Raw genomic sequence first — 26,841 nt, 5'->3', positions numbered from 1 at the left:
GAAGTCTATAAAGTAATCAGAAGGAGGTTCATGCATAGAGTGGACACAGAGCAAGGATGGAAAGCTGGAATAGGACATTAAAATAAGATACTGATTTGTTGGACATACAGCACCGAGGATCATTGCCCTGACTTGAAGCTTCAGCTCATGGTTCCCCAGTGAAATGATTACTTGCACCAAATTGTTTGGTAAATGGTCCTCCATCCCCATGTTTTCTTTGCTACTTTGATTTCTCCTTGGTTCCATCTCATGCATGTAGTTTCCCTCTTTCCACCCACCAAGCTGAAGTACAATCTGGTCTGCCATTGGGAATTCTATTTGTGTCCAGTAGCATATTGAGACAAATAGAATTTTGAGAAAATGCTTGTTAAAGGTAAAGGAATCTGAACATTTGAAGACTAATGATGTGAGGTCTTCCTGGTCAGTTGGAATTTGGAGAGAACAGATAATGTCAGACAAGGGAGGGGAAAGACTGGATGTTAGCAACCAAGTTGTTAGCAAAACAGATAAATTTAAATCTGTATATTTTTCTCCTCTCTGGTTTTATTTTAATTTGAGTATCACTGGTTAATACAGAGAAGAAATGGTTATGCTGCAGGAGTCTGGTCGAATTTCTATAACTCAAGAGGTGGTCTTGGGAGCAATAAGATTGAGAACACCTGCACTACACCAAATATATCCCACCAGGTTCATCCCCGGGTCTTTTCCTGTAGCCATTTCTGAGCAGGACTATTGCTGTGTTGCCTCAAATCCTTGATGTACTGAGATCAACAAATCTCATCTAATCTTTCCATTTCTTCATGACTGGCTCTCAAGTATTTACTCACTTGAATATCTGATCTGAATTACCAGCTCAGAATTCGTTTTCTGAGACCTTGAAGGAGCTTGAGCATATTCAATGTATTTTATAACTGGGCCAATATACATTCTATGCAACCAGATATGGCCACCTCCCTTAGGATCATGGAATCCCCACAGGGCAGAAAGACCCATCAGGCCTGCACTGATTCTTTGAAGAGCATCCCACCCAGACCTAAACCCCAACCCTATATGGGGATTTTACCATGGTTTACCCACCTAATTTACACAGCATGGGGTAATTTTTAAGTATGGTCAATCCGCCTAACCTGCCCGTCTTTGGACTGTGGGAGGAAACTGGAGCACCCAGAGGAAACACACACAGACACTGGAAGAATGTGCACACTCCACACAGACAGTCACCCGAGGCTGGAATTGAAATCAGGTCCCTGGAGCTATGAGGCAGCAGTGCTAACCACTGAGCCACTGTCCCTTCCTCATACCGGAGTCTGCTTGACAGTATCCAGGAATAATCAACAAATGATCTATTACTCGCTAATTTACCAGAGAGCAGCATCTCCTATGAGATTCTTAAGGACCAGTTATAATAGATCAGCTAAATCAGCATCAGGGCCATTTACCATGTCTTTTGACTCATTCATCACTCAGTGTCTGATGTTGCTAAAGTGACAAAATTGGTGAGATGAGAAAAATCAGCAGAAGGATACCATTTATGCTTTGCATTTGAATGCAAATATTTTTATCAAAGGAAGAAAATACAAGAAATATAATTTAACCTAAAGTTGCAAATTTGAATTTTTGTTGTGCTTCAGGTCTCTTTTCCTTGGGACCGTGCTGACCCATTTAAAACAAATCTTTACCCTTTCGGAGTTGTCATTATCTTGGCTCTTATCAAGGCCTCTTTATTGATTCCATCCTGTTTTCCAATTTTATGATGGATAATGGACCATGGATTAACCCGATCGTGAAGACTGTGGCATCTTTGTCCTTGTGCTGTTGTGTTGCTAATGGTATGTTTGCATGACCTAGCAACAAAATAATGAATTACTTTCTCAAGAAATGTAAGATTTAAAAAAGACAAGTTGTGATCTGAGCTGTGGACACATCTGCCTCTGGGCTTTCTGCCTTACAGTGATGGCGAAAGGTTAATGGTTTGTTGGAGACAAGTGGAAAGTCTGGACTGTAAAATGGAAAAAAAAATCAAAAGCATGTAATGAATTGTTTGAAATGTTTTCACTTTGTTTTACCTGAATTGGAACCAGGAAGCTGTGGTTACTACAACTGACAAAGCAGACCTTGCTGCATTGATCAGAGGTTATTGCGCAGATAGATAACATTGGTTATACAATCTCAGGAGAGATGGCTTTCAAATGTAGAATATCCATCACAGCACTAATTCTGAGAATTATGAACTTGCAATAAATGTGTCTGGATTTCTTTGAACTGCATTTGAGAGTGATATAAGACTTTTAAAAATTCTTAATTCACTTTGTAGGACGCATAAGAAGATCTCTGTCACTCATTCTCAAGTTGTGGGCAAGGCTGACCAGCCCGTTACTTATTGTCGATCCTTAATTAGCCTAAGAAGATGACAGTGGACCCTCTGGTCATACATAGATCTAGAATGGATAATGAGAGCAAGCTTACTTCTCTAAGGGACATAAATGAACCAGCTGGATTTTTACAGCAGTCCTATTGCTTAATGACCCACTTGTTCTGACATCAGATATTGTTTTCACATTTCTTTTATTTGCTCTTTTCCCTTTATGCTTTATTCTACAGTATATAATCCATTTGCTTCTCAGCTGGAGTTACAATGTACATTTGAAGGAATATTAATTGATCTACTGTGCTTCCTATGTGAACGGTCAGTGTTAAATATGCAGTTTTTGTTTGGCACAGGCTTAGTGAGTATTAATATGATGAAGATACAAATCAGTATAGGAACCATCTTTTTAAATGGCAAGGTACTTCTGATTACTAGTAGGGAATAATGCAGAGTTGAAGATGTAACTGTTACTTTCAGGTGGAGCAGTGACTTCCTCGGTTGTCAGGGATGCTAATATAATTCTTATCCCCAGTTGAAATTATTCAGTTTCATCTACTAATTTTGGAATGAAATTGCATTGTATTCAGCTTTGTAATTCTGCCCCCATTTAAGCTTTGCTGTTGGAGACCATGAAATTGGGATCATGTTTTTTAATAAACATGAAGGGGGGCGTTATATACATCCAGTCTTTCAGTTATTGACACTTATGTAAAGAGTGCTGACGGGGGAGGACCACTCTGTCTTCATCTGCTACAGATTAGCCTGGGGCTGTCTGAATAATTCACTACTAAGTTAGGTTCACATTGAAGTCTTCCTAAATGATTCTGTGCAGGAAGGTATAATGTGTATTTTTATGTAGGGGTTAAACTGTGTACAATGAATGAAGATTAAATTAATACCAGACAGTGTCCAGGGCAGTCCATGTTGAAATTCTGCTGTTTATTTTTGCCAAAGCGAAGATCTGGTATCCATTTCGAATGGCATGATTCTAATCTCTCAGTCAATGTGTTTTTTTAAAGATTATCAAATGTTTCCTTCTCTGCTGTCCTTACCAGTTCACCAGGTGGCTGAGCGAACAGAGGCACTTGGACAGTTTGTGATGAAGACAAGACGGACTCTAAAAGGCCATGGAAACAAAGTGCTGTGCATGGACTGGTGCCGAGACAAGAGAAGAATTGTCAGTTCCTCCCAGGTCAGACCTATCTGCATCCACCCACCATTTTATTGTCATTGCATTACTATAGAAACCTGCAGTAGAAGAAAACACAAATCTGTTTGGGGAGGCAATGATCTTGGGCTTAATTTTGGAAGTTATTCTAGAAAATATGCACTTACTTCTCTATCATCAATTTGTATTGCAGCTGAAGTTAAGATTTTCTCAACTTCAATTGCTCAACTTTCTATGAAGTTAAAAATCACACAACACCAGGTTATAGTCCAACCGGTTTAATTGGAAACACACTAGCTTACTGAGCGTTGCTCCTTCATCAGGTGACCATCATCAGGTTACCTGATCAGGTGACTATCACCTGATGAAGGACCGACGCTCCGAAAGCTAGTGTGCTTCCAATTAAACCTGTTGGACTATAACTTCGTGTTGTGTGATTTTTAACTTTGTACACCCCAGTCCAACACCGGCATCTCCAAATCTTGATTTTCTATATAGAACATAGAACATAGAAGGATACAGCGCAGTACAGGCCCTTCGGCCCTCGATGTTGCGCCGACCGAGTCCTACCTAACCTATACTAGCCCAATAACTTCCAAATGCCTATCCAATGCCCGCTTAAATGAACATAAAGAAGGAGAGTTCACCACTGATACGGGCAGGGCATTCCATGAACTCACAACCCGCTGTGTGAAGAATCTACCCCTAACATCTGTCCTATACCTACCACCCCTTAATTTAAAGCTATGTCCCCTAGTAACACCTGACTCCATTAGCGGTAAAAGGTTCTTAGTATCTACCCTATCTAAACCCCTAATCATCTTATACACTTCTATCAGATCTCCCCTAAACCTTCTCTTCTCCAATGAGAACAGCCCCAAGTGCCTCAGCCTTTCCTCATAAGATTTTCCTACCATTCCAGGCAACATCCTGGTAAACCTCCTCTGCACTCGTTCTAAAGCTTCCACATCCTTCCTATAGTATGGCGACCAAAACTGCACACAATACTCCAGATGAGGCCTCACCAGAGTCTTATACAACTGCAACATGACCTCAGGACTCCGGAACTCAATTCCTCTGCCAATAAAGCCCAGTACACCATATGCCTTCCTCACAGCACTATTTACCTGGGTGGCAACTTTCAGAGATCTGTGTACATAGACACCAAGATCCCTCTGCTCATCCACACTACCAAGTAGCCTACCATTAGCCCAGTAATCCATCATCTTGTTATTCCTACCAAAGTGAACGACTTCGCACTTAGCTACATTGAATTCCATTTGCCACATTTCCGCCCAGCTCTGCAACTTATCTATATCCCGCTGTAACCTACCACTTCCTTCCTCACTATCCACAACTCCACCGACTTTTGTGTCATCCGCAAACTTGCTTACCCAGCTTTCAAGTCCTTCCTCTAGATCATTTATAAAGATAACAAAAAGCAATGGTCCCAAAACAGATCCTTGTGGTACACCGCTAGTAACTGCGCTCCAAGATGAACATAATCCATCAACTACTACCCTCTGTCTCCTTCCAGCCAGCCAATTCCTAATCCAAACCTCTAATGTATCCTCAATGCCATACCTCCGAAGTTTTAGCATTAGCCTACCATGGGGAACCTTATCGAACGCCTTACTAAAATCCATATACACAACATCTACTGCTTTACCCTCATCCACTTCCTTAGTCACCTTCTCAAAGAACTCAATAAGGTTTGTGAGGCATGACCTGCCCTTCACAAAACCATGCTGGCTATCCCTGATCACGTTATTCCTACCCAGATGTTCATAAATCTTATCCCTTACCATTCTCTCTAAGACTTTGCCCACCACTGAAGTCAGACTCACTGGCCTATAGTTACTAGGGCTATCCCTACTCCCTTTCTTGAACAATGGGACCACATTCGCTATCCTCCAGTCCTCTGGTACTATTCCCGTTGACAATGACGACATAAAAATCCAGGCCAATGGCTCTGCTATCTCCTCCCTAGCTTCCCATAGGATCCTGGGGTAAATGCCATCAGGCCCAGGAGACTTATCTATATTCATCCTTTCCAATATTCCCAAAACCTCTTCCCTGCATATTTCCAGGGCATCCATTCTAATTATTTGTGATTCCATATTCACATCAGCAACAGTGTCCTGTTCCTGAGTGAATACTGATGAAAAGTACTGATTTAATGTCTCTCCAATCTCCTCCGCCTCCACACACAACTTCCCACTACTATCCTTGACTGGACCGATACCTACCCTAGTCATCCTTTTATTCTTGACATACCTATAGAAAGCCTTTGGGTTTTCCCTAATCCTACCAGCTAAAGACTTTTCATGTCCCCTTCTCGCTTTTCTTAGCTCCCTCTTTAGCTCCTTCCTGGCTACCTTATAACTCTCAATCGCCCCTACTGAACCTTCACGCCTCATCTTTACATATGCCGCCTTCTTCCCTTTCACAAGGGACTCCAATTCCTTACTAAACCACGGCTGCCTCACAAGGCCCTTTACACCATGCCTGACTGGTACATACCTATCGAGGACACGCAGTAGCTGCTCCTTGAACAATCCCCACATCTCATTAGTGTTCTTCTCTTGAAGCCTGTTTTTCCAATCCACACAACCTAAGTCATGCCTCACTGCATCATAATTTCCCTGCCCCCAGCTATAGCTCTTGCCCTGCGGCGCACGATTATCCCTCTCCATCACTAAAGTAAAAGTCACCGAGTTGTGGTCACTGTCCCCGAAGTGCTCACCTACCTCCAAGTCTAACACCTGGCCTGGTTCATTACCTAGAACCAAATCCAATATAGCCTTCCCTCTTGTTGGCCTGTCGACATATTGTGTCAGGAAACCCTCCTGCACACATTGTACAAACACCGACCCATCTAATGAACTCGAGCTATAGCTCTCCCAGTCAATATCTGGGAAGTTAAAGTCCCCCATAACAACCACCCTGCTACCTTCACTCTTTTCCTGAATCATCCTCGCAATATTATCCTCTACTTCTCTAGGACTATTAGGAGGCCTGTAGAAAACACCTAACAGGGTGACCTCACCTTTCCTATTTCTAACCTCAGCCCAAACTACCTCAGATGGCAAGTCCTCTTCCATCGTCCATTCCACTGCTGTGATACTGTCTTTGACAAGTAATGCCACGCCTCCCCCTTTTTTACCCCCATGTCTGATCCTACTAAAACATTTGAACCCTGGAACGTGCAACAGCCATTCTTGTCCCTGTTCTACCCACGTCTCTGTAATGGCCACAACATCGAAGTCCCAGGTACCAACCCACGCTGCAAGTTCACCTACCTTATTCCTTATACTTCTGGCATTGAAGTATACACACTTCAATCCACCTTTCTGGTTACAGGCACCCTCCTTAGAGATCGTTGCATTATTCCTAACCTCCCTACACTCAAGGTCCTGTACCCTAAAGCTACAGTCCTGGTTCCCATGCCCCCGCGGAGTTAGTTTAAACCCTCCCAAAGAGCACTAGCAAACCTCCCCCCAAGGACACTGGTGCCCCTCAGGTTCAGGTGTAGCCCATCATATTTGCTATTGAAGAAAATAATCCAATTTTAATTGACATATGGCATATTCAATTCATTTGAATTCAAGTTTCAGATTGAAACTGGAATAGAGGATGCTTAGAGGTTGGCAGAAAGGAAGTCTGTTTATTTTATTATAAACCTGCTACAACCATTTCGGGGAACTCTTAATCTGATATGGGAAGAGAGCTTTGCTTTTCCAAGCTGAATAATCTTTATTGTCTGGAAATAAGAAGCTTAAAGGGCACTTTAAGGCTTTGTCTGATGAGTAGACTTTGGCCTAATTGACATAATGAATGTTGTAGCATCTCTTGCTTGTATGATGTTAAGAAATGTTTTTTTCTGTCATAATTTTGCAAATTATTCAGGTACATTAATAAAAATAAATTTATAGTTAAAGACGAAAGATAATTATAGATTTGATTCAGCATTGCCAAAACCACACCTCAGATTACTTGTATTTTACTTTCACTGTCATCATGTTTTAGCTGCTTCTGGTCACCTATTGTTATGAGCTGCAGAGCAATTAAGCTCCTGTTGAGCTGTCACTTAGACCCTATCCTGTGTTAAGTTTTAATGAGCTATTGTTCTGACCTCTGCTAGCTTCCATTCATGTCATATTTCCTCATTTGTGTTTAGAATTCCTTTCACAATTTTGCTGTACTTCTTCACAGCCTCCCTTCACCACGATTCACCACAGGTTTCATTGTGGACTACTGTACTCTGTATTCTTGCTGCTCCTGTCTCCACTTCCCACTGACAGTAATGCCCTACTCAGGCACAAACTAACTGCCCTGGAGCAGAGGTGGTGATTCTCCACCATCAGCCACCACAGTCATTTGTATGATGCAGACATTCCTAAAGTGATCTGAGGGAGGGAATTCCATGGTTTGGACACCGCATTGGTGAAGAAATAGAGATGTATTTCTAATCTAGAATTGTATGTAAATGGGAAGGCAGCTTGCAGATGATGGTGATTCCATACAGCTGTGGCCATTGTCCTTCTTGGTGGTCAAGGTTGTAGGTTTGCTGTGAAGAAATCAGGGTAAGATGTTGCTGTGCCTCTTGTAGTTGGTACACACAGTTGCTACTATGAACATGGTTGGATGGGTGCAAATCAAAAGGGTTTCCTTTGTCCCGGATCATTTTAAAGTTGAGTGTCATTGGAGTAAAAGTCACCCAGGCAAGTCAAGAGTATTCTAGATGCTTGTCACTTGTTGTGCCTTGCTGATGGTTATAAGGAGCCAAGTGTTCAGTCACCTGCAGAATACCTAGCCTGTAACCTGCTGTTGTAGCTGAAGTTTTATGTGGTTGTGCCAGTGAATTTTCCCATTATTACTAATATTGAGTGTTTCTGTGATGGTAAGACCTTCATTGAATGTCAAGGGGTTAAGAAAGAATACAGCTTGACCTTTTTTTCAGGGATAAGTTAAATGTCATTGTTGTGGTACAGACAGCAGATTTCCTTCCCTAAAGGTTATTAGTGAATCATATTGGTTTTATGAAAATGTCGTTTCATGATCACCATCACTGAGATTAGCTTTCTATTCCAGATTTATATCACCAAATTCATCTAAAAGTCCCAGATCATTTGTTGAGGCCTTTGGTTAGCTAGTTGATTAACTTAACACCAGTAAGTCTGTTGCTCCTTTTATAAATGCTTGTGTCTCTTGCCCTTCATTTCAAAAGGAATGAAGTGTAAAGATAGAAGGCCTTGTTGAATCTGTCCAGGCAGTTGTCAGACCACGCTGGTGAACAGCCTTAGTTTCCTTGTTTAAGGAAAGATATACTCTCATTGAAGGCCATCCAGAAAAGGTTCAATGGGTTGATAGAGAGATTTTCTTGTGAGAGGAGGTTGAGTAGGTTGGTCTTATACCCATTAGAAGTGAGAGTTTAAAAGAATAAGAGGAACCTTATTGAAGCTTACACAACTCTTGGGCTTTTCAGAGTAATGTGGAGAGATTCCTTTCCCCAAGACCAGAGGACATATTTCAGAGTATGGGATCACCAATTTAAGGGAGAGATGAGGAGGAATTTTATTTTCCCTTAGAGAGTAGTGAAACTGGAATTCTTTACTACAGCACGCTATCGAATCTGTGTTGTTTAATATATTCAATGCTGAGATAGACATATTTTTAATCAGAAAGGAAATCAAAGGTTATGAGAAAGTGGAGTTGAGGATTATCGGATCAGTGGGTTGAACCGCCTACATTTATGGCCTTGCAATCTTGTATGTAATATCCAGAATTCTTCAAGAAAGCCTTATTTTGCATCACATGTAAGTCCTTGAATATTTGTGCAATAATATATCAATCTCTAATTCTATATTTACAAGTTTTCCAGTGGGTGATTATTATGGCATTTTTCTGTAAAGCTGATTTGAAAATAAGTTTTAAAACTCACTCATACTTCTTGATTGACAGTTAAGGTGGTAATCCCACATGCCATCTCATAAACAAGAATATGTTGTAAATTGTGGGAGTGGGAAGGAGGACATTTTTATCTCTAAAGAGACAGTGATGTTGTTTAAATTTGTACGGTTAACACATCTTTACTCTGATGGATAAATCATTGTCTGCAATAATATAAGAATTGGCTGGAGCATGTTCCGGGGACAATTAGTGGAACTTGCTTTGGCCCCAGTGGTGTAGGTACCTTTTATTAAACTGATTGATTGAATTGCACTGCAATGCATGGAGCTATCTGGCTCAAGTAGAAATGAAACTATTGGTGTGGCAGTTAGTGGTAGCCTTGAGGGATGCAGGAGGAAGTGGTGCAAGTTTTAATATGGTAACTGGAAGAGCTATGAGAATCACAGGTCAATCAATTTCTGGTGCAGTTGGTAAGAGCCATTTTCTCAGCTAACCCATATGCTATTTCGTGGCATTATTGTGTTTCACTAAAAGTTCACATCAACTTATATTATTGCAAAGGAGACATCCTCCGGGCTTTCTCCAGACCCGGAAATGTACTGGATATGACATTGACCACTTCTGATATTCATTGGGTCAATGGAAGGCATGCTGTTGTGTATGGTGACCTTTGTGCGGTTTGCATATTGGGCTGTGTATTTTAAAATTACATCTTGATCACAAGTTATGCTGTTGTGACCTTGTCAGTTGTATTTTGATTGCTGAAGAACCATTATCCTAATAGCTGAGACCTCATTGCCACAGAGGCATGTGGAGGCTAAGTCATTGAGTGGTTTAGAATGTAGAACGTAGAACAGGCCTACTGGCCCATAATTTTGTGCCGAGCATGACACCAACTTAAACTCATCCCTTCTACCTGCCCTTGGTCCATCTTCCTTGCATATTCGTGTCCTTATCTTGAAGTGTCTTAAATATCCCAATCATATCTGCCTCCACCATCATCCCTGTCAGCGTGTTCCAGACTCCTATCATGCTGTGTGTTTTAAAAAAAACTTGTCCTTCACATTTCCTTTGAACTTTTCCCCCTCTCACCTTAAATACATGCCCTATAGTATTAGACATTTCAACTCTGGGAGAATGATTCTGACCTTCAACTCTAACTATGCATCTCATAATTTCAGAGTAATGTGGAGAGATTCCTTTCCCCAAGACCAGAGGACATATTTCAGAGTATGGGATCACCAATTTAAGGGAGAGATGAGGAGGAATTTTTTTTTTCCCTTAGAGAGTAGTGAAACTGGAATTCTTTACTACAGCACGCTATCGAATCTGTGTTGTTTAATATATTCAATGCTGAGATAGACATATTTTTAATCAGAAAGGAAATCAAAGGTTATGAGAAAGTGGAGTTGAGGATTATCAGATCAGCCAGGATCATTTTGCAGATTCAGTGTGGTTCAACCCCATTTCTATCATGTCTCCCCTCAGCCTCCATCGCTCCAAAGAAAACAACCTGAAGTTTTCTAGACTCTCCTTATATCCCATACCCGCTATTCCAGGCAGCATCCTAGTAAACTACTTTTGCACCCTCTCCAAAGACTCCACGTCCTTCCTATAATGTGACCAGAATTAAATGCAATACTCAAAGTGTGGCCTAACCAAAGTCTTATAAAACCACAACATGACATCCTCACTCTTGTAGTCAAAAAGTGTGGCGCTGGAAAAGCACACAGGTCAGGCAGCATCTGAGGAATAGAAGACTTGACGTTTCGGGCATAAGCCTTTCATCGGGAATGATGACTCTGATCTCCAGCATCTGCATTTCTCACTTTATCCTGACTCTTGTACTCAATTCCCTGATCAATAAAGGCAATCATTTATTGATCGGGGAATTCTTTACCACCCTATCTACTTGTGTGGCCACCTTCAGGGAGCTAAGGACTTGAACCCCAAGATCCCTCTGTGCATCAGTGCTGTTCAGGGTCCTGCATTTAACTGTATACTTTTACTTAGTGTTTGATCTCCCACAATGCAAAACCTCACACTTACCAAGATTAAACTCCATCTGCTATTTCACCGCCCATATCAAAAATCACAAACATCAGAGGTCCCAGTATGGATCCCTACGGAACTCCTCGAAGTCACAGAGCGCCAGCCAAAAAGACATCCTTCCACCACTATCCTCTGCATTCTATGGGCAAGCCAATTCTGAATCCATGTGACCAAGTCACCATGGATCCTATGCATCTTAAGACCAAGATACATAGGTTCTTGATGAGTAAGGGGATCAAAGATTACAGGGAGAAGGCAGGATTGCAAAACTTGACCGAATTGCAGAGCAGACTTGATGGGCCAAATGGCTGAATTCTCCTCCTATATCTTACAGTTTTAATGAATATAGACCTTGTGTTTGTTTATTGTGATGATAGTACAGTCTTGGAGCTGTGATGATTTGTCAACAGTTTGAGTTGTGTCACTGAATGACAAAGAAACAGTGTGGCGCTTATTTTTGGAGTAACAGGTTGATGGGCTGAGCACCTAATGGGGCGGGTCATCAACAAGGTTGAAAAATGTGGAAGAGAAAGTCTGTCAGTTCACTGAAAGTATAATGTTGTTATCACATGTGGATCTACCACCTACTTTTGTTTTTTTTTAAACTTTCTAATTAACCTGGAGCAGGTGGGACTTCCTAGTTCAGGGGTAAAGACACCACCATTGCAGCACAAGGGCTCCACCTAGTTTTGTATTTGAGTTTTGATGAGATTTGACTCCCTATTCTGATCCTGGGTTTCTGGTTGGACAATATGCCAGAAGCTGTGTTCCAACGAGTGTATACTCAGAAGCAATAGTCTAATGAATATCGGGATGTACCAACTTTGAGGATTTTCTGTTTTCTTTACATTAGTTTGACATACCCTCTGAGAAATATAATGGAGCAGTAAACCCTCCTAGAGGTTTTGCAGAAGTGAAGGAGAGGATCATTAATAGTTTGCACAATTGCAGATAAGCAGTGTAATCCCATTAGCTATCCTCGAACAAGCTGTGCTCCACATGGCATTAAATAAGGTTATATTTTTACCACCATCTTCCATTTTTGTTTTACGTTTGGAATAAAGTGCCTCAGCCGAATAGTATTTTGCAACAATGAATCAACAAAGCTACCAAAAACAAAGAAAAACAAAATCAGGAAAAAGGAACTATTAATGATTAAATTTTGATGGTTGGAGCAAAGTGTCATGTTTTGTTCAGTAAAGGACTTAATGAAAAACAAATCCTTTCATTCCCCTTTACAGAGGAACTTCTATTATCCTGCATTTAAATATCTGAATATTGTATTATCCGACAAGATTGCAAGATCCCGATGTTCGGCTAAACTGTTACCTGGCATTGAATTATCTGGAATTCAATTAACCAAATGAAATACTGCCTGCCCGGGTCCTTTGGATAATCGAGGTTTCTCTGTATATGGATCCTAAAACTATCCAGTTTGGCCACAAGTTCTAGCACTGACCTGTACCTTAGAGTAATAGTGGGGAGGCTGTCAGCGTTCACGATTATTAAGGAACAAATTATGTGACGTCTTCGTATGAATGGTCCTGTTTCTCAGAAGCTGAAAATCTACTAAACAATTCAGCCATAGAGGCCCACATTTAAACCCCACCTGCTCCAGAGCTGTGTGATGGCAACTTGGAACAGATTGATAATACTTCCAAATACTCAAACGGAATATGGTTGCATTATTTGCCTGCCAGATACCCTCTGAAGACATCAAAAAATGTTGGGGTTTGTCAATTTAAGTGTAATTTTTTGTTAACATTATACATTTAAATTACTGCCAAAAGCTAAAACCTATCAGCTAATTTGTTTTTGTAATGTGCAGGCTCATCCTTTTAAGTTTTAATCATTGGAGATTTTACAAAATGTGAAAATACAACTTTTCTTCCTGTCCATTTTCTCTTATTTAATGTTTTTTTTTCTCTCTCTAATATATGGATTCATACTTCTGTGTATAAATACAACGCATTCATTTCGAGAGGGCTAGAATACAAAAGCAGGGCTGTAGTGCTGAGGCTGTATAAGGCTCTGGTCAGACTGCATTTGGAATATTGAGCTCAGTTTTGTGCCCCACATCTAAGGAAGATTGTGCTAACACAAGAGGGTGTCCAGACGAGGTTGACAGGAATGAATCTGTGAATGAATGGCTTATCGTATGAGGAGTGATTGAGGAATCTGGGACTGTACTCGATGGAATTTAGAAGAATGAGGGGGAATCAGTGAAACTTACTGAATACCAAGAGGGGTGGGAAGAGTAGATGTAGAGAAGATATTTTTACGTGTAGGAGAGATCAGGACCCAAGGGCACAGCCTGAGAGTGAAGGAACAACCCTTTAGAACTGAGATGAGGAGGAAATTCTTCAGCCAGAGGGTGGTGAATCTGTGTCAATTGCCACAGGGGGCTGTGGAGGCCAGGTCATTGACCATATTTAAGACCGAGGTGGATAGTTTTTGATTAGTAAAAGGATCAAGGGTTACAGGGAAAAGGCAGGAGAATGAGGTTGAGAAACATATCAACAATGAGAGCAAGGAGAAGAAATTATTGTGATCAAGAACAGGAACAGAACCAACAGATTCAGTTTGGAATACCGGAAAGCTATGTTCAGGCTTCCAAAATGCATGAATGGTTCCAAATTGAGAGAATGGGTCAGCTTAATGGCTCAGTGGGTAGTATTACTGCCTCACAGTGCCAGGGACTCGGGTTTGACTCCACCCTCAGGCGGCTGTCTATGTGGAGTTTGCACGTTCTCTCTGCATCTGCATGGGTTTCCTTTGGGTGCTCTGGTTTCCTCCCACAGTATAAAGGTGTGCAGATTGGTTGGATTGGTCTTGTCCAGTGGTGTGCAGGCTCGCTGGGTCAGCTATGGAAAATGCCAGGTTACAGGGATAGGGGCTGGGTCTGGGTGAGATACTCTTTGGAGGGTAAATGCGGCGCCGAAAGGCCTGCTTCCACTCCATAGGAATTCTATATTGAGAGAATGGGGACAAATCAGGGAAATCAGCCTCATCTAGAAAATCGCTAGAAGTTTTTCGAGATGTTGTGAAAAGGTAGCTTTCATGAGTGAAGTGCTTCAGGAATCTTTCTGGGAGACCACTGCTGTTTCCAACATGTCTCAATGGCTCAGAGGTAATACCAGTTGGTAAAAATTTCAGATGCTGGGAGGAGGTAGTCAATTCTTTAAGAAGGCTGCTGCTTGTGCAATTCTTAATAAGTTAGGCAGTTAAGCAAAAACAATTGCGATAGAATTTAGCAGAAACAAGTGCTGTATATGGGAAGAAAAATGAGGAACTCACATGCAACGCTGATGAAATTGTTAAGTGTGAAATTTGAAAGAGATGTAGAGCTTTATGGATTCAAAACTGAACAAAGCCAAAACAGCAATCAGATCACTGAGTTACACCTCCAAAACCATAGATTATCAGTTAGGGAATGTCATGTTGCAGGGTCACACACTGAAAGAATGATGGAACAATGTACGTAAAGCACCATTCATAACTTTAGGATGATTTCCTGAAGTGCAGTCTGGTTACAATAAGGGAAACGCAGCAGCTAGTTTGTACTGAGCACATGATAGTGACTAGGAAATCGGATTTAATGAGTTAGTTGAGGAACAAAAGTTTAGCTGGACACAATAAATAGCTGTCCTGCCTGAAATAACTCTACAGAGGCCAGTATCCCATCACCAAGTCACCCTTTATATGTGCAGTATAGCGCTTGACACTGGTCGTGCTTCCTTCGAGCCAGCTCTCCAAGTGAATTGAACCCCTGACACTCCTGTTTTTTTTTGTATTGCATATCAAACTTTTAATATCAAATAACAAAGAAAAGTTGTCCAACTCCCGTGGGTTGCTTCTTATAACAACATCAACAATACTTTCCATAGGAAAAATAGTTTTTGAACAAAATGGTAGAAACTCCTTGATCTTAGGATAAATATTTAAATCAAATACTTCAAAACTTAGAAACATAAAACATATCCAGTACATCTCAAAGGTCCAGCAAGCTGTTTTGATGAGCAGAACAATTATTTTTAAAAAAAAGATAAATTTCCAGTTAAATAAATACAAAGAAATGCTGGAAATCTGAAATAAAAACAAAGCGCTGGAGAAACCTAGCAGGGACACTCCTGTTATATCTGTCAGTCAGGGTTCCCTGATTGGACCAGGTTAACAGCCCCAATTGGGGAACTGTATTATATGAGGTCCACCTGGCTGACCTTGTTACAGTCACCACACTGCCCTTCCTTGTCACACTGCCAAGGGCTCTTTTATCTACGCTTGAGAGCATCTTCTCTGAAAGGTGACTTCTGTGAATGTGCAGTACTCCCTTTGGTACCAGGCTGGACTGTGTGCATAGCTCTCTGGAGTGGGACCTGAACCCACAACATTCTGACTCAGTGGTGAGTGTGTTACTGACTGACGCTTCAAATGAGCTTCCAAATGGGTATCAAATCCCGAAAGCCTTTTTAGGTAATTTTGTACTTTCAGCAACCGTTTTATGTTGATAGAATGAATATTTTCTATGAAAATGCCTGATAAAACTGCAGTGGTACTGCAGTTCATTGTGAGGATAGTCCCCATGTACAATCATATCCTTTCAATCCCGGCCTGCACAGTGTTACAGTGTTCTGTCGGCCTGTCTGTTATGGCTCAGAGCTCCATCCTGTCTGTCTGAAGCCCAGATGGTGCTCCAGTTCCTATTTAATTGCAATGTGGTTCTCAAAGCAATCTATTGTCTCACGCAGTGCTCCATCTCCCCCACCCCCTGAGAAAACAATTAATTTGCAATTAATTTGATTTCCTTGCTGCAAGAGTTGAATTTTTAAAAAATTGCAGCTTTTCCAGACGAGACAAAGCATGACCAGGCTCAGAAGGGAATATTTGTATTTTATTAAAATTGTTGGAGATAGATAAAATGCTGATTCATTGATTCAAATGAAGCATATTGATTGTAGTTAATAGAGACAGTGTCCCAATGGGAAACGACTGGGGTTCCGGCATTGCTGCTGGAGTCAAGAGATTCCATTCACTGTTTGAGCAGCTGTTCTTCAGTCCCCATGGGGATGTGACATCCACCAGGAGATTCAAGCACAATGCCTCTCCTTACAGAACAGGCAGATGCTCATTTGTGATGTTGGTACATCCTATGTATGGAGTAGCCACTTCAGAGAGAGAAAGGCCTAAGTCCCGGGATTGTTTGTGTACAGCTGGTTTTATTCTTCTAAGCCTGCTTATGCACAGAGCACAATCAATTAAGTTGAAGAGTTTATTGACCCAGCCCCTCCAATAATGTACCAGTCCTTTGAAGCCTTCCCCGAGTGATCAGCTATCATGTTGAAGTTTGTACGTGCGTAAGGAATCGCAGATGTGGCTATCACCATCTCTGAGTTTGACCTGTTCCTGTGATGGCACAGTCAGGACACGGTTGCCTTGGAAGTCTTCAATGTTGACTGTGGACCACATGAAGTCTCAAGACATTCTGGTTAAACATGGACAAGGACAGAGGCATTGGGAATCAGGGAAAGCTCCCTGTTGGTCAGAGTCATACCCTGGCACAGAGAAGATGGTTTTGGTTGTTGGAAGTCAGTCACCTCGGCTCCAAATCATCTCTGCAGGAGTGCCCTAGGCTAGTTTCCTATGCCCAACCATCTTCAGCTGCTTCATCAATGACCTTCCCTCCATTGTAAAGTCAGAAGTGGGCAGGTTTGCTGATGATTATAAAGTGTTTAGCATCATTTGCAACTCAAGGCAGCACTTGACCGAGTATAGCATCAGAGAGCTCCAGCAAAACTGGAGTCAGTGGGAATCAGGAAGATTTCTGAGTTGGTCTCGTACCTAACACAAAAAAAGGTAGTCATAGTTTGTTGGAAGACACTCATCTAAGCTTCAAGGTTTCGGAGCAGGAGTACCTTTGGGTAGTGTTAGAAGTCCAACTATCTTCAGCTGCTTCTTCAGTGAGCTTCCCTTCATCACAAGACCAGCAGTGAGGACATTCTCTCGTAATGGCAGCAGTGTATACCATCTACAGATGCCCTCCGGAAACCCACCATGTCTCTTCAGATAGTTCCTAGCAAACGCTGCGACCTCTCCCACTGAGGAGGACAAGAGTAGCAGATACATGAGTGTTGGCACCTGAAAACTCTACCCCTCAAACCACACACCGTTCTGACTTGGAACCATATGGCTTGTTCCTTCATTGACACTGGTTCAGAATTCTCGAACTTCTTCCCTAGCTGCAATGTGGGTGCACCAGCACCCAGTAATGAGATTATAATAATGCTCACTTTTCATGCCCTATTCTGTGCTCTTTCATCTACCCAGGCCAGTTTGAAGATCCAGCAGCTTTCGCTCTCTTTAGACCATATACACATGGTGGCCACAGCAATGGTTGCTTGATTGGACCAGAACATGGCCTCTTGATTCCAGTCCACTCCTACTAATTGGTCACCACTTCTGACCTCCCACCAATTAATGACTTGCTCCACTAAAGTCAGAAACTTTGTCTAAACAAAAGAAACCCAAAGAACTGGGGATGCTGTTAATCAGAAACAAAATCAGAACTTGTTGGAGAAACTCAGCAGGTCTGGTAGCATTTGTGCAGAGAAAGTAAAGTTAATGCTTTGTGACTTCTTCTGAAGAAGAGTCACTGGATCCAATGCGTTAACTCTGCTTTCTCTCTGCAGTTGCTGCCAGACCTCTTGAGTTTCCCCGGCAATTTTTGATTTTGTTTCGGAAGTGTGGTCTACTTACCATCACGATTGAGTTCACTATTCAAAACCTGCTTCCTGAATCCTCTGCCAAGACTCTGCTCTTGGTTTCAAACCTGGTTCTCCGGTTTTGATCAGGGCTGGGATCACAGGCTGATTCTTCTCCTTGCTCAGAGGCTGTGTGTAAACCCAAGGTCTGTACCAGTAACCAGACTGTCAGCAGTATCATTGATATTGTCCCACAGCCAGCAAGATTAGGCCGGGCACTTTGCTTGGTACCTGTACCTCACTGGCCGTGTTCAAATGAAGTCAGGGCCTTCAATCTGCCAACTTGGTGAATGTTCCATAGGATGGCACAGAACAGAAGGACTGGGTGAAAGTAGGTACTGCAGATGCTGGAGATTAGAGTCCAGATTAGAATAGTGCTGGAAAAGCACAGCAGGTCAGTGCATGGCATCAATGTGGACTTCACCAGTTTCCTCCTTCATTCCTGATGAAGGGCTCTGGCCTGAAACGTCGAATTTCCTGTTCCATGGATGCTGCCTAACCTGCTGTGCTTTAACCAGCAACACATTTTCACCTCCCCTGACCTTACCCCAGTTCCAACCTTCCAGCTCAGCACCATCCTCATGACCTGTCCCACCTGTCAATCTTCCTTCACACCTATCCACTCCACCCTCCTCTCCAAACTATCACCTTTACCTCCACATCCATTCACCTATTGCACCCTCAGCTACCTTCCCCCAGCCCCCTCCCCCCTCCCGTTTTATCTCTCCATCCCCGAGGCTCCCAGCCTCTTTCCTAATGAAGGGCCTTTGCCTGAAATGTTGATTTTCCTGCTCCTCGGATGCTGCCTGGCTTGCTGTGTTTTTTCAGCACCACTCTAATCTTGCCAGTACAGAAGAAGGCCATTTGGCCCACCATAGATACCTCTGTCGGTTCTTTAAAGAGCTATCCAGTTAGTTCCAAGTTTCTGTTGTTTCCCGACAGCTCCATGAAATGGCAATAGTAGTGTCAGATTTTACCCAATTGATATTATGTGTTTACAGAGATATGTGAATGTAGTTGTACTGAATAAGCAATTTAGAGTTTAACAGATTTGCATTCATGTGATGCATAGATAACAATTCAATAGGAATCAAGGAGTTAATGTTTGGTAACACACTGCAACTGAAGGTCTCCTTTCTGGCTTTTGTCACCAGTATACTGACATTTTTTTTGTTGGTTGGTGAGGAAGTTGTGCAAGCACAATTGTTTCCATAGTAAATAGTTTTAATTTTAGTACTTGGTAGATGTGTTAGGTTTTGGCATGGAGCAAACCCTTGCTCTCTTAGAGTAGATATTGAAGTCAAGTACTGGTCCTAAGATTGTAAAATCCATCCAGAGCCCTGATATGGGCCTCAGCTGAAGCCTAGCTTCTTACTAGTTGATGAGATGTGACGGGGTGGTTGGGGGAACTCCGAGGCTGATTGAGTCATTGGGAATGTAAGTCTGCTGGTGTGAGGAGGGGAGTCCGGTTCGCAGAGCCCCCACTACGTTCTTGTCAAGCTCTCCCTTCCTCCTCTGTCCCTCCAAATAAAGAATTGGCAACAGAAAGTGTAATTTCTGAGCCTCCCTCTCCAGAGCACTTAGCACCTGAAGCATGGAATCCAACCAGCACATGGCAATGAACTACAGATTGTAAGCAGCCTTGCACCCTCTGAGGAAGCAGTGTCAGGCCAGCCTGACTGTTTCACTGAGGGGGGAAAATGAGTTGCTCTCTGATCTTCCTCCTCCCATTCTCCTACGAGTGGCTGTAAGTGCAATTTTTCCCATCCCCACCAATGGAAGCTGACATAATGTGGACCGCAGGTTGTTGACAATAAGATTCTAAGCCTGTTCAGCTATCAGTAGAATATCAGGAATTTACTACACAAAGCAGAATCTTCCATTCTTGTCTGCTGTCTTGCTCACTTGCTGCAAAGTTGGTACGGTGACTATTCGGAACAGTTAGGGTGAACCTGGAGCTGGAGAGGAGTAAGGTCAAGCAGGTGGCTCTTAATGGCCACTCTGCCCCATGGTGATGGTGTAAACATTAGTCTGTGGGAGCCCCTCCTCCCTCAGTCACCAATTGGTGAATTGTCCTCACTGGTTTAGGAGGGCCAGCTGTTTCTTGTTGTCACACTCCGAGCGCCAGTATCTTGTGGTGTATCTTCAGGGCTGTTACTTCATTTGTGAAACACACCAGTAAATAAATTTTCAATGCTTTCTCCGCTATGTGGGGGAAAGGGTGACATTTGCCTTTGTAGTTTCACTTGTGCCCCACAAGGGACATCCATTGCCAACGCCCATTCTTGGTGCAATGTTTGCAGAACTCTGGACGAGATCTCCGATAGATTTATTCTGATAGAGAAGCCCTTTCACCATGAAGCCTCCACTCTAACATAGAAATGTCAAGTTTACTGGACTCTGTACAAGTTCCAGCAAGAATAATGAGGAAAGCAAGATCTTCCATTCCAACCAGCCCCGGTGCCCAGAATGGGATGTTCCGGCCTTATTCCCCTTTCCACCCCTGTTGGAAGAACATTCTGATCTGTATACTTAATGGAAATAAATTTCATTGTTTCATTCTTATCTTTTCAACATTTTGCAGAAAACCATCTTTTGCCCTGTAGCTGGCCACTCTATTAGAAATGCTGTGATGGGTCGATTGGTTAAATTGATTTCTCTGGGTTTCTGCCTGTGAGGATGTTGGAGCTGTGTCAAGTCTGTCAGAAAGGTTCCAGAGAAATTCCGTAACTCTAAACAACCCCTGGTGGCACCTGGAGAGACTGGAAGATTTTGTGTTCACACGGCACTACCTTCTCTCAGTCAAAAGGCTTGCATTCACATTTGTACCATGTTAAAAATCACATAACACCAGGTTATAGTCCAACAGGTTTATTTGCTTTCGGAGTGCTGCTCCTTCATCAGGTAGCTAGTGGGGCAGGATCATAGGACACTCAATTTATAGTGAAAGATCAAAGTGTTATAGAACTGATGTGATGTATTGCACAAACCTAGGTCGTTGTTAAGCCTCAATACATTGCCTCAGTTATATGATACTTTGATCTTCTAGTACGAATTCTGTGTCCTATGATTCTGCCTCAATAATTACCTGACGAAGGAGCAGCACTCTGTGAAAGCTTGTACTTTCAAATAAACCAGTTGGACTATAACCTGGTGTGTAATTTTTAACTTTGTCCACCCCAGTTCCACACCAGCACCTCCACTTCACCTTTGTAAACAGTGTGAAAGTGCATATGTCCTGACTAATTTTTCTTCTGTTTGCAGGATGGAAAGGTTATTGTGTGGGATGCTTTCACAACCAACAAGGTAAGTCCCAAATTAACAGACTGACTCCACATTCTTCTAATTATATGGTGTTGCAAGCTGTGATTTTTAACAAATTAGCAAGCTCTCAAAATATCCTGATCCTTTGAGCAGATCTCCAGTTTTGTTGGCTCATCTCCATTAGGATGGCAGCAGGGGATGTTGCAATTAGTCTCAATATTGAGAGGAAGGGGACGGACAGATATCTCTCAAACACATGCGCAATGTCAAATACACACACACTCACCCCCACCCTCTCACTCTCATTCCCAAACACCACACACTCTCACACACCCCCCCACATGCACAGACACACACAAATACACATACACCCAGACATACCTACACACTCAAACATGCAACAAACACACATAAACATAGACTTAGACATACTACCAGACACACACACACACACACACACACACACACACACACATCCATACTTATACATGCACATACACACACTCTCACTCTCTCATGCCCAGATACCCAAATCACTTATACACACACATTCACACCTACACACCCAAACACAACTACTTGCACATAACCCACATGCTCACTCTTGCACACTCCCGCATACACACCACCATTCTCGCTCAGCCTGTACATAGGATGTGCCCTCATATAAATATGCACTGTCCAAACACACATTACCTTCATGTACATATACACAGATTGCCCTTTATACAGACAGCCTGTAAATGTGTACACAGACAATCTGCCTACTCCCGTCTCCACACCCCACCCGCCCATTGATAGACACGTACTTCATAGACGCATATGACCTTCACAAACTCATCTCTCACCCACACACACAGTCATACCTTCACCTGAACATTTTGAAAGATGTACAATTGGACTACTGAGTTGTTTTAACATTATTTAGATTGACATCTGTATCTGGGCCCAGCACTTGCTTTCACTGCCTGACTGTTTCACAGAGTGACTCTGGGTAGACTAGTGACCAGGCTGAAGGAGCCAGGAGATCAGTGCTTGCTGTTCCTGTTCCTGATGCTGTCCAACCCTGTGATAATAATTGTCTCTCCAGAGTAGCATGCAATGTTTCTGCTTCTAGTTCTCTCTGTAGACTGAGCTTTAAAGGGAATCAGAAATCCTGAGCCCACAGCTCAGACCAAGATTTCTTTCTTTCACTTGTGGAATTGATGTTTGTTTTTACTGACCCCAGTTTGTGTTGGCTGTTTGCCTGATCAGTAACGGTGCGTTTTGCAGGAACACGCAGTGACCATGCCCTGTACCTGGGTGATGGCATGTGCCTATGCCCCGTCAGGCTGCGCTGTTGCATGTGGGTGAGTACAGTCTCTTTCACCATGAACCTTCATATTTTCTATTGACAACTTTCCCTTTCCGTGAGCAATTAGCACATACACAAATCTATGGCAGCATTTCCAATTGAAAAGTCAGCCAGGGGTTTGTTAAAATCTGCTGCCATGGCTTCCCTGGGCCCTGGGAGGAAGTGAGGACTGCAGATGCTGGAGATCACAATAAAAAGGTGTGGCGCTGACCAAGCACATCAGGAATTCCTGATGAAGGCCTTATGCCCGAAACATCGATTCTCCTGCTCCTCGGATGCTGCCTGACCTGCTGTGCTTTTCCAGCACCACACTCTTCTACTTCCCTGGGCCCTGCTTTCGGATTGGAAAGGTTGAACAGGCTAGGCTTCTATCCATGGGTTTCTGATGGTTGTACAACTTTGGAACTCCTTGCCTCCGAAAGCTGTGGATCAAGTTCATTGAGTATTTTCAAAGCAGAAGAACATAAATTCTCATTAGGCAGAAGAATCAAGGGTTATTTAAGGTCAATGGAAGAGTGGAATTCAAAACACTAACAGTCATGATTTTATTGCACAGTGGAGATGGTTCAAGGGGCTGAATGGCCTACTTCTGCTCCTATCTCGAATGGTTGACCTGTTTTTCTTTCCCTTGCGTTCTGTTCAATCATTTCCATGAAGTCCCGGAGAAGATCAACTAGCTAAGAAAGAGCTTTGTACTTCCGTTGTGTGTATTCACTTTGTAGGACTCCAAACAAAAGTCTTGTGGTGGATTGGTTAACATCCCTGCAGCCAGGTGATCAGTTCCCATTGCAATATCTGGTATATCCAGCAATAAGACCTTTTCCGTAAATGCCACTCCGTAGCAGATGCATTCTAATGCAGGAAGGTCAATATTGTTAAAAATAAATACTTTCTTGTGGATAATATGCACCTCTGACCCCTCCTGGATGCAGAGTAAATCCAGTTTTAAAAGTGCCAGTGGCCCTGGACAGAAGCAAGAGTGGTCAGTGCTACAGGCCACTCCTATCTTCAGCCTTTGTCTTCCACTGTCACATGGTCATTGTCAAACTGCCACCTTTGGTAATTACTGCTTGCAGGTTCCTTTCTGTTTCGATGCCTCTTATCTCTCAGCAAAGAGACAGGTCAAACTCAGTGAAAGTTTCAGCAAGATTGTAACACTTCAACAGGAGAGAGCAGGTTATGTCGAGATGCACTCAGAGACAACTGTCATTAGGGAGCATACTGGAAGCAAGGCCATTGCAGTGGGGGTCCAGTCAGTTTTGTTGAATTTGAGGGTCAGGCCTAAAGAGTGGTAGTGAACAAGCAACTGGATTTGCACTCTGCCTGATTTTCTCAACCACTGATGACCAATTTACGGTCACTTGCTTCGTGCTGCACCCCCCCCCCAGTCTGGCAGTCTAACATGTCGCCCTCGTTGATTCATTGAAGATCCTGAAAAGGATGAGAGTCCTGATGCAGGGACCTGACCCAAAACATTGATTTTCCTGCCCCTCCCATCCTGTACGTTTCCGGCTCCAAATCTTATCGAGACGTGAAATGATCATCAATTTAAGCCACTGTATTTTCTGGGGGAATCATTCCACAGCAGCTCTGTCATGTCCTGAAGATGTTGATGGTGCTCAATCAGAGGATTTACCATGGTTTGTGTCTTTGCTGACTATTCTAGCGTGCTTTATTTCATCTTCTATCAATTGCATTAATTGAAATATTTTTGCATAATTCATGGACCTTATGGTGCCCAGAGTATGAGAATAGTGGCTGATAAGTGACCAACTAAAAAATCACTGGCAGAAGCAATCAGGGAAGGATGATGGCAATATTGTGCTGTCCCAGTCCTCGGAAAAATATCTCCTTTTTGACTTTCCTATGCTGTTTTCAGGCCTCTTTGATTACCTACCAACAAAAGCTAGGAGTTTGAGCACCCTCTCCTCTGATTACCACTGCTGCTGTCAAGCTGTTTGCTAGAAGGTGTGGTAACAAGCACGTGTGTGTGTCCACGCGCACGCACGCGCGCGCGCACACGCACGCACACACGTGCACACACACACACACACACACACACACACACACTTCAGTGATGGAGGCTATTTCATTGGACAGGGGAGTGCTCCGAGATGGCTTGCTCTGTTGTCAGTCACCAGTTAATCCTGGGTACCCACCCAGCGACAGCTGGAGCACTCACTACACTGGACGCTTGTGAAACAAACCATGTTGTGGTCGCTTGTTAACTCCTGAGGGAATTCCTTCTTCAAAGACATTCAGTGCCTGATTGACGGACACATCACTGTGTGATGGGGTCTCCTGAGAGCCATCCCTATGCCCCTCGTGCCAATCCACTCTTCCCCACGATGCCCATCTGCCCTCACTTACATGTGGCCTGGGTCCCCTGTCAATGGTGGGCCTGTAGTGGCCAGCAGCAAGCTGCCTAGAGGCTCCTTGATGCTGGAGAAGTCCAGGAGGGAAATCTCTGAACTGCGTGATTAAGCAGGTCTTGCCCTAAGTGGCATGGGCACATCTCAGAGACTGGGATGTAGGGAGGGTTTCATTGGCCATCCTTTCCAACTGATGTGATATCCCGAGCTGATTGTTGGCACAGGCCGATACTGAAAACTGCCATGTGGGTGTCCCACTCTAGGTGTTCTTAGTGGGCTGTAAGGAAATTGGCTAGCACCCAGAATGAGTCAGTAGCAATTTGAGTTGAGGAGGTGTTGGAAAACAGGATGGAATTTTTTTTTGTGATTTGTGAGCAGCCCCCAGTGGCATTTTTGAGTTGTTGGTTAAGCTGCTGAATGCCAGATGTAGAGGGCACTCACTAGACTCTATATTAATGCCTCCTCTATATTAATGACTGGGACTAGCACATGAACATGTTATGCCATGGACTGCCCTGGAACCAGATTGCTTTTGTCCTTGAGTGATATTTTCATCTGGGTTCCAGACAACCACAGCGAGAGAGAGAGAGCGATGGTGGTGGGAGGGGGGTGATAGGGGGGAGAGAGAGAAAGAAAAAGAGAGAGAAAAGAGTTTCATTTAATTACCATGTCAGGAATTGTAGCCCAGCTTTGAAGACTCAATATGTAGCCCCCTCCATCGCTCAAGGCCCAAGGATGTCATCTGAATGAAATCAATCAGCAGTAATTTTCCTGCTGTTGGAAAGTTCTGGATTTCCAAGTCGGGTCTGCTATGATGAGGAAACTGGTCTGCTCTACAAATAAGTTACAAGTCAACTGGATTGACTGAATCTCCTTTCTTCACTCCGTCTGAAATGTTATGGGGGCAAGGGCAGGAAAATAGGCTGAATGGAACAAGATCCAGTTGAAAAATTAGGCTTGCAAGGGTCTAATGGACTGATTGATTGATTGTGCCATACTTTATCATTGCTGGGACTTTTAGGGCCACTCACGAGTCTTTGTGGTGCTGTGTTCAGTCATCCCTCGCAACCTGTTCGTTTTCTTTTTCCCCCCCAGTGGCTTGGACAACAAGTGCTCCGTGTACCCACTGACTTTTGATAAAAATGAGAGTATGGCGGCCAAGAAGAAATCTGTTGCGATGCACACAAACTACTTGTCTGCCTGCAGCTTCACTAATTCAGACATGCAGGTAAGGCCAGTCAGGTACAGTGTTTTCAGTTTGAACAGTGATCGAATAAACAGTGATCTCTTCATACCAATTCAGGGAGAAACCTTTCACAATATAAATGCAAATGCAGGACATTGGGCACTTCTTTATGATGGTGTGGCCTTCCCATGATCGAATATACAATCTTCTTAAACATCGTAATGCATCGACTTATCTGAAGCATTTAATTATCTGTTTTAGATTGTCTTTATTCAGTTTGAGCCTATTTCGTGTATCTTCAGACCCTCTTCTTTCCTGGAGAAAGGTAGGGAGTAGGAGGAGGATTTTTCAGTCAGATTAACTGCTTGCATTGAACTGCATGAGCATTCCTTCTGCAGCCAACAAG

General features: G+C 42.9%; 1 protein-coding gene across 3 annotated transcripts in view; it reads left to right on the top strand.

The window, feature by feature from the left end:
• LOC132834147 (guanine nucleotide-binding protein subunit beta-5) overlaps positions 1-26,841 on the top strand; it is a 76,336-nt gene that overhangs the window by 5,730 nt on the left and 43,765 nt on the right. For all 3 annotated transcript variants that reach the window (XM_060852790.1, XM_060852791.1, XM_060852792.1), the window contains exons 3-6: positions 3,424-3,560; positions 21,524-21,565; positions 22,796-22,872; positions 26,345-26,477. In XM_060852790.1, the coding sequence (XP_060708773.1) occupies positions 3,424-3,560; positions 21,524-21,565; positions 22,796-22,872; positions 26,345-26,477 (389 nt within the window). The remainder of the gene's footprint in view (positions 1-3,423; positions 3,561-21,523; positions 21,566-22,795; positions 22,873-26,344; positions 26,478-26,841) is intronic.

This window comes from Hemiscyllium ocellatum, chromosome 39, assembly GCF_020745735.1.
Source record: "Hemiscyllium ocellatum isolate sHemOce1 chromosome 39, sHemOce1.pat.X.cur, whole genome shotgun sequence".
NCBI lineage: Eukaryota > Metazoa > Chordata > Chondrichthyes > Orectolobiformes > Hemiscylliidae > Hemiscyllium > Hemiscyllium ocellatum.
The sequence above is the reverse complement of the archived record's forward strand: the minus strand, read 5'-3'. Positions and strand labels throughout refer to the sequence as shown.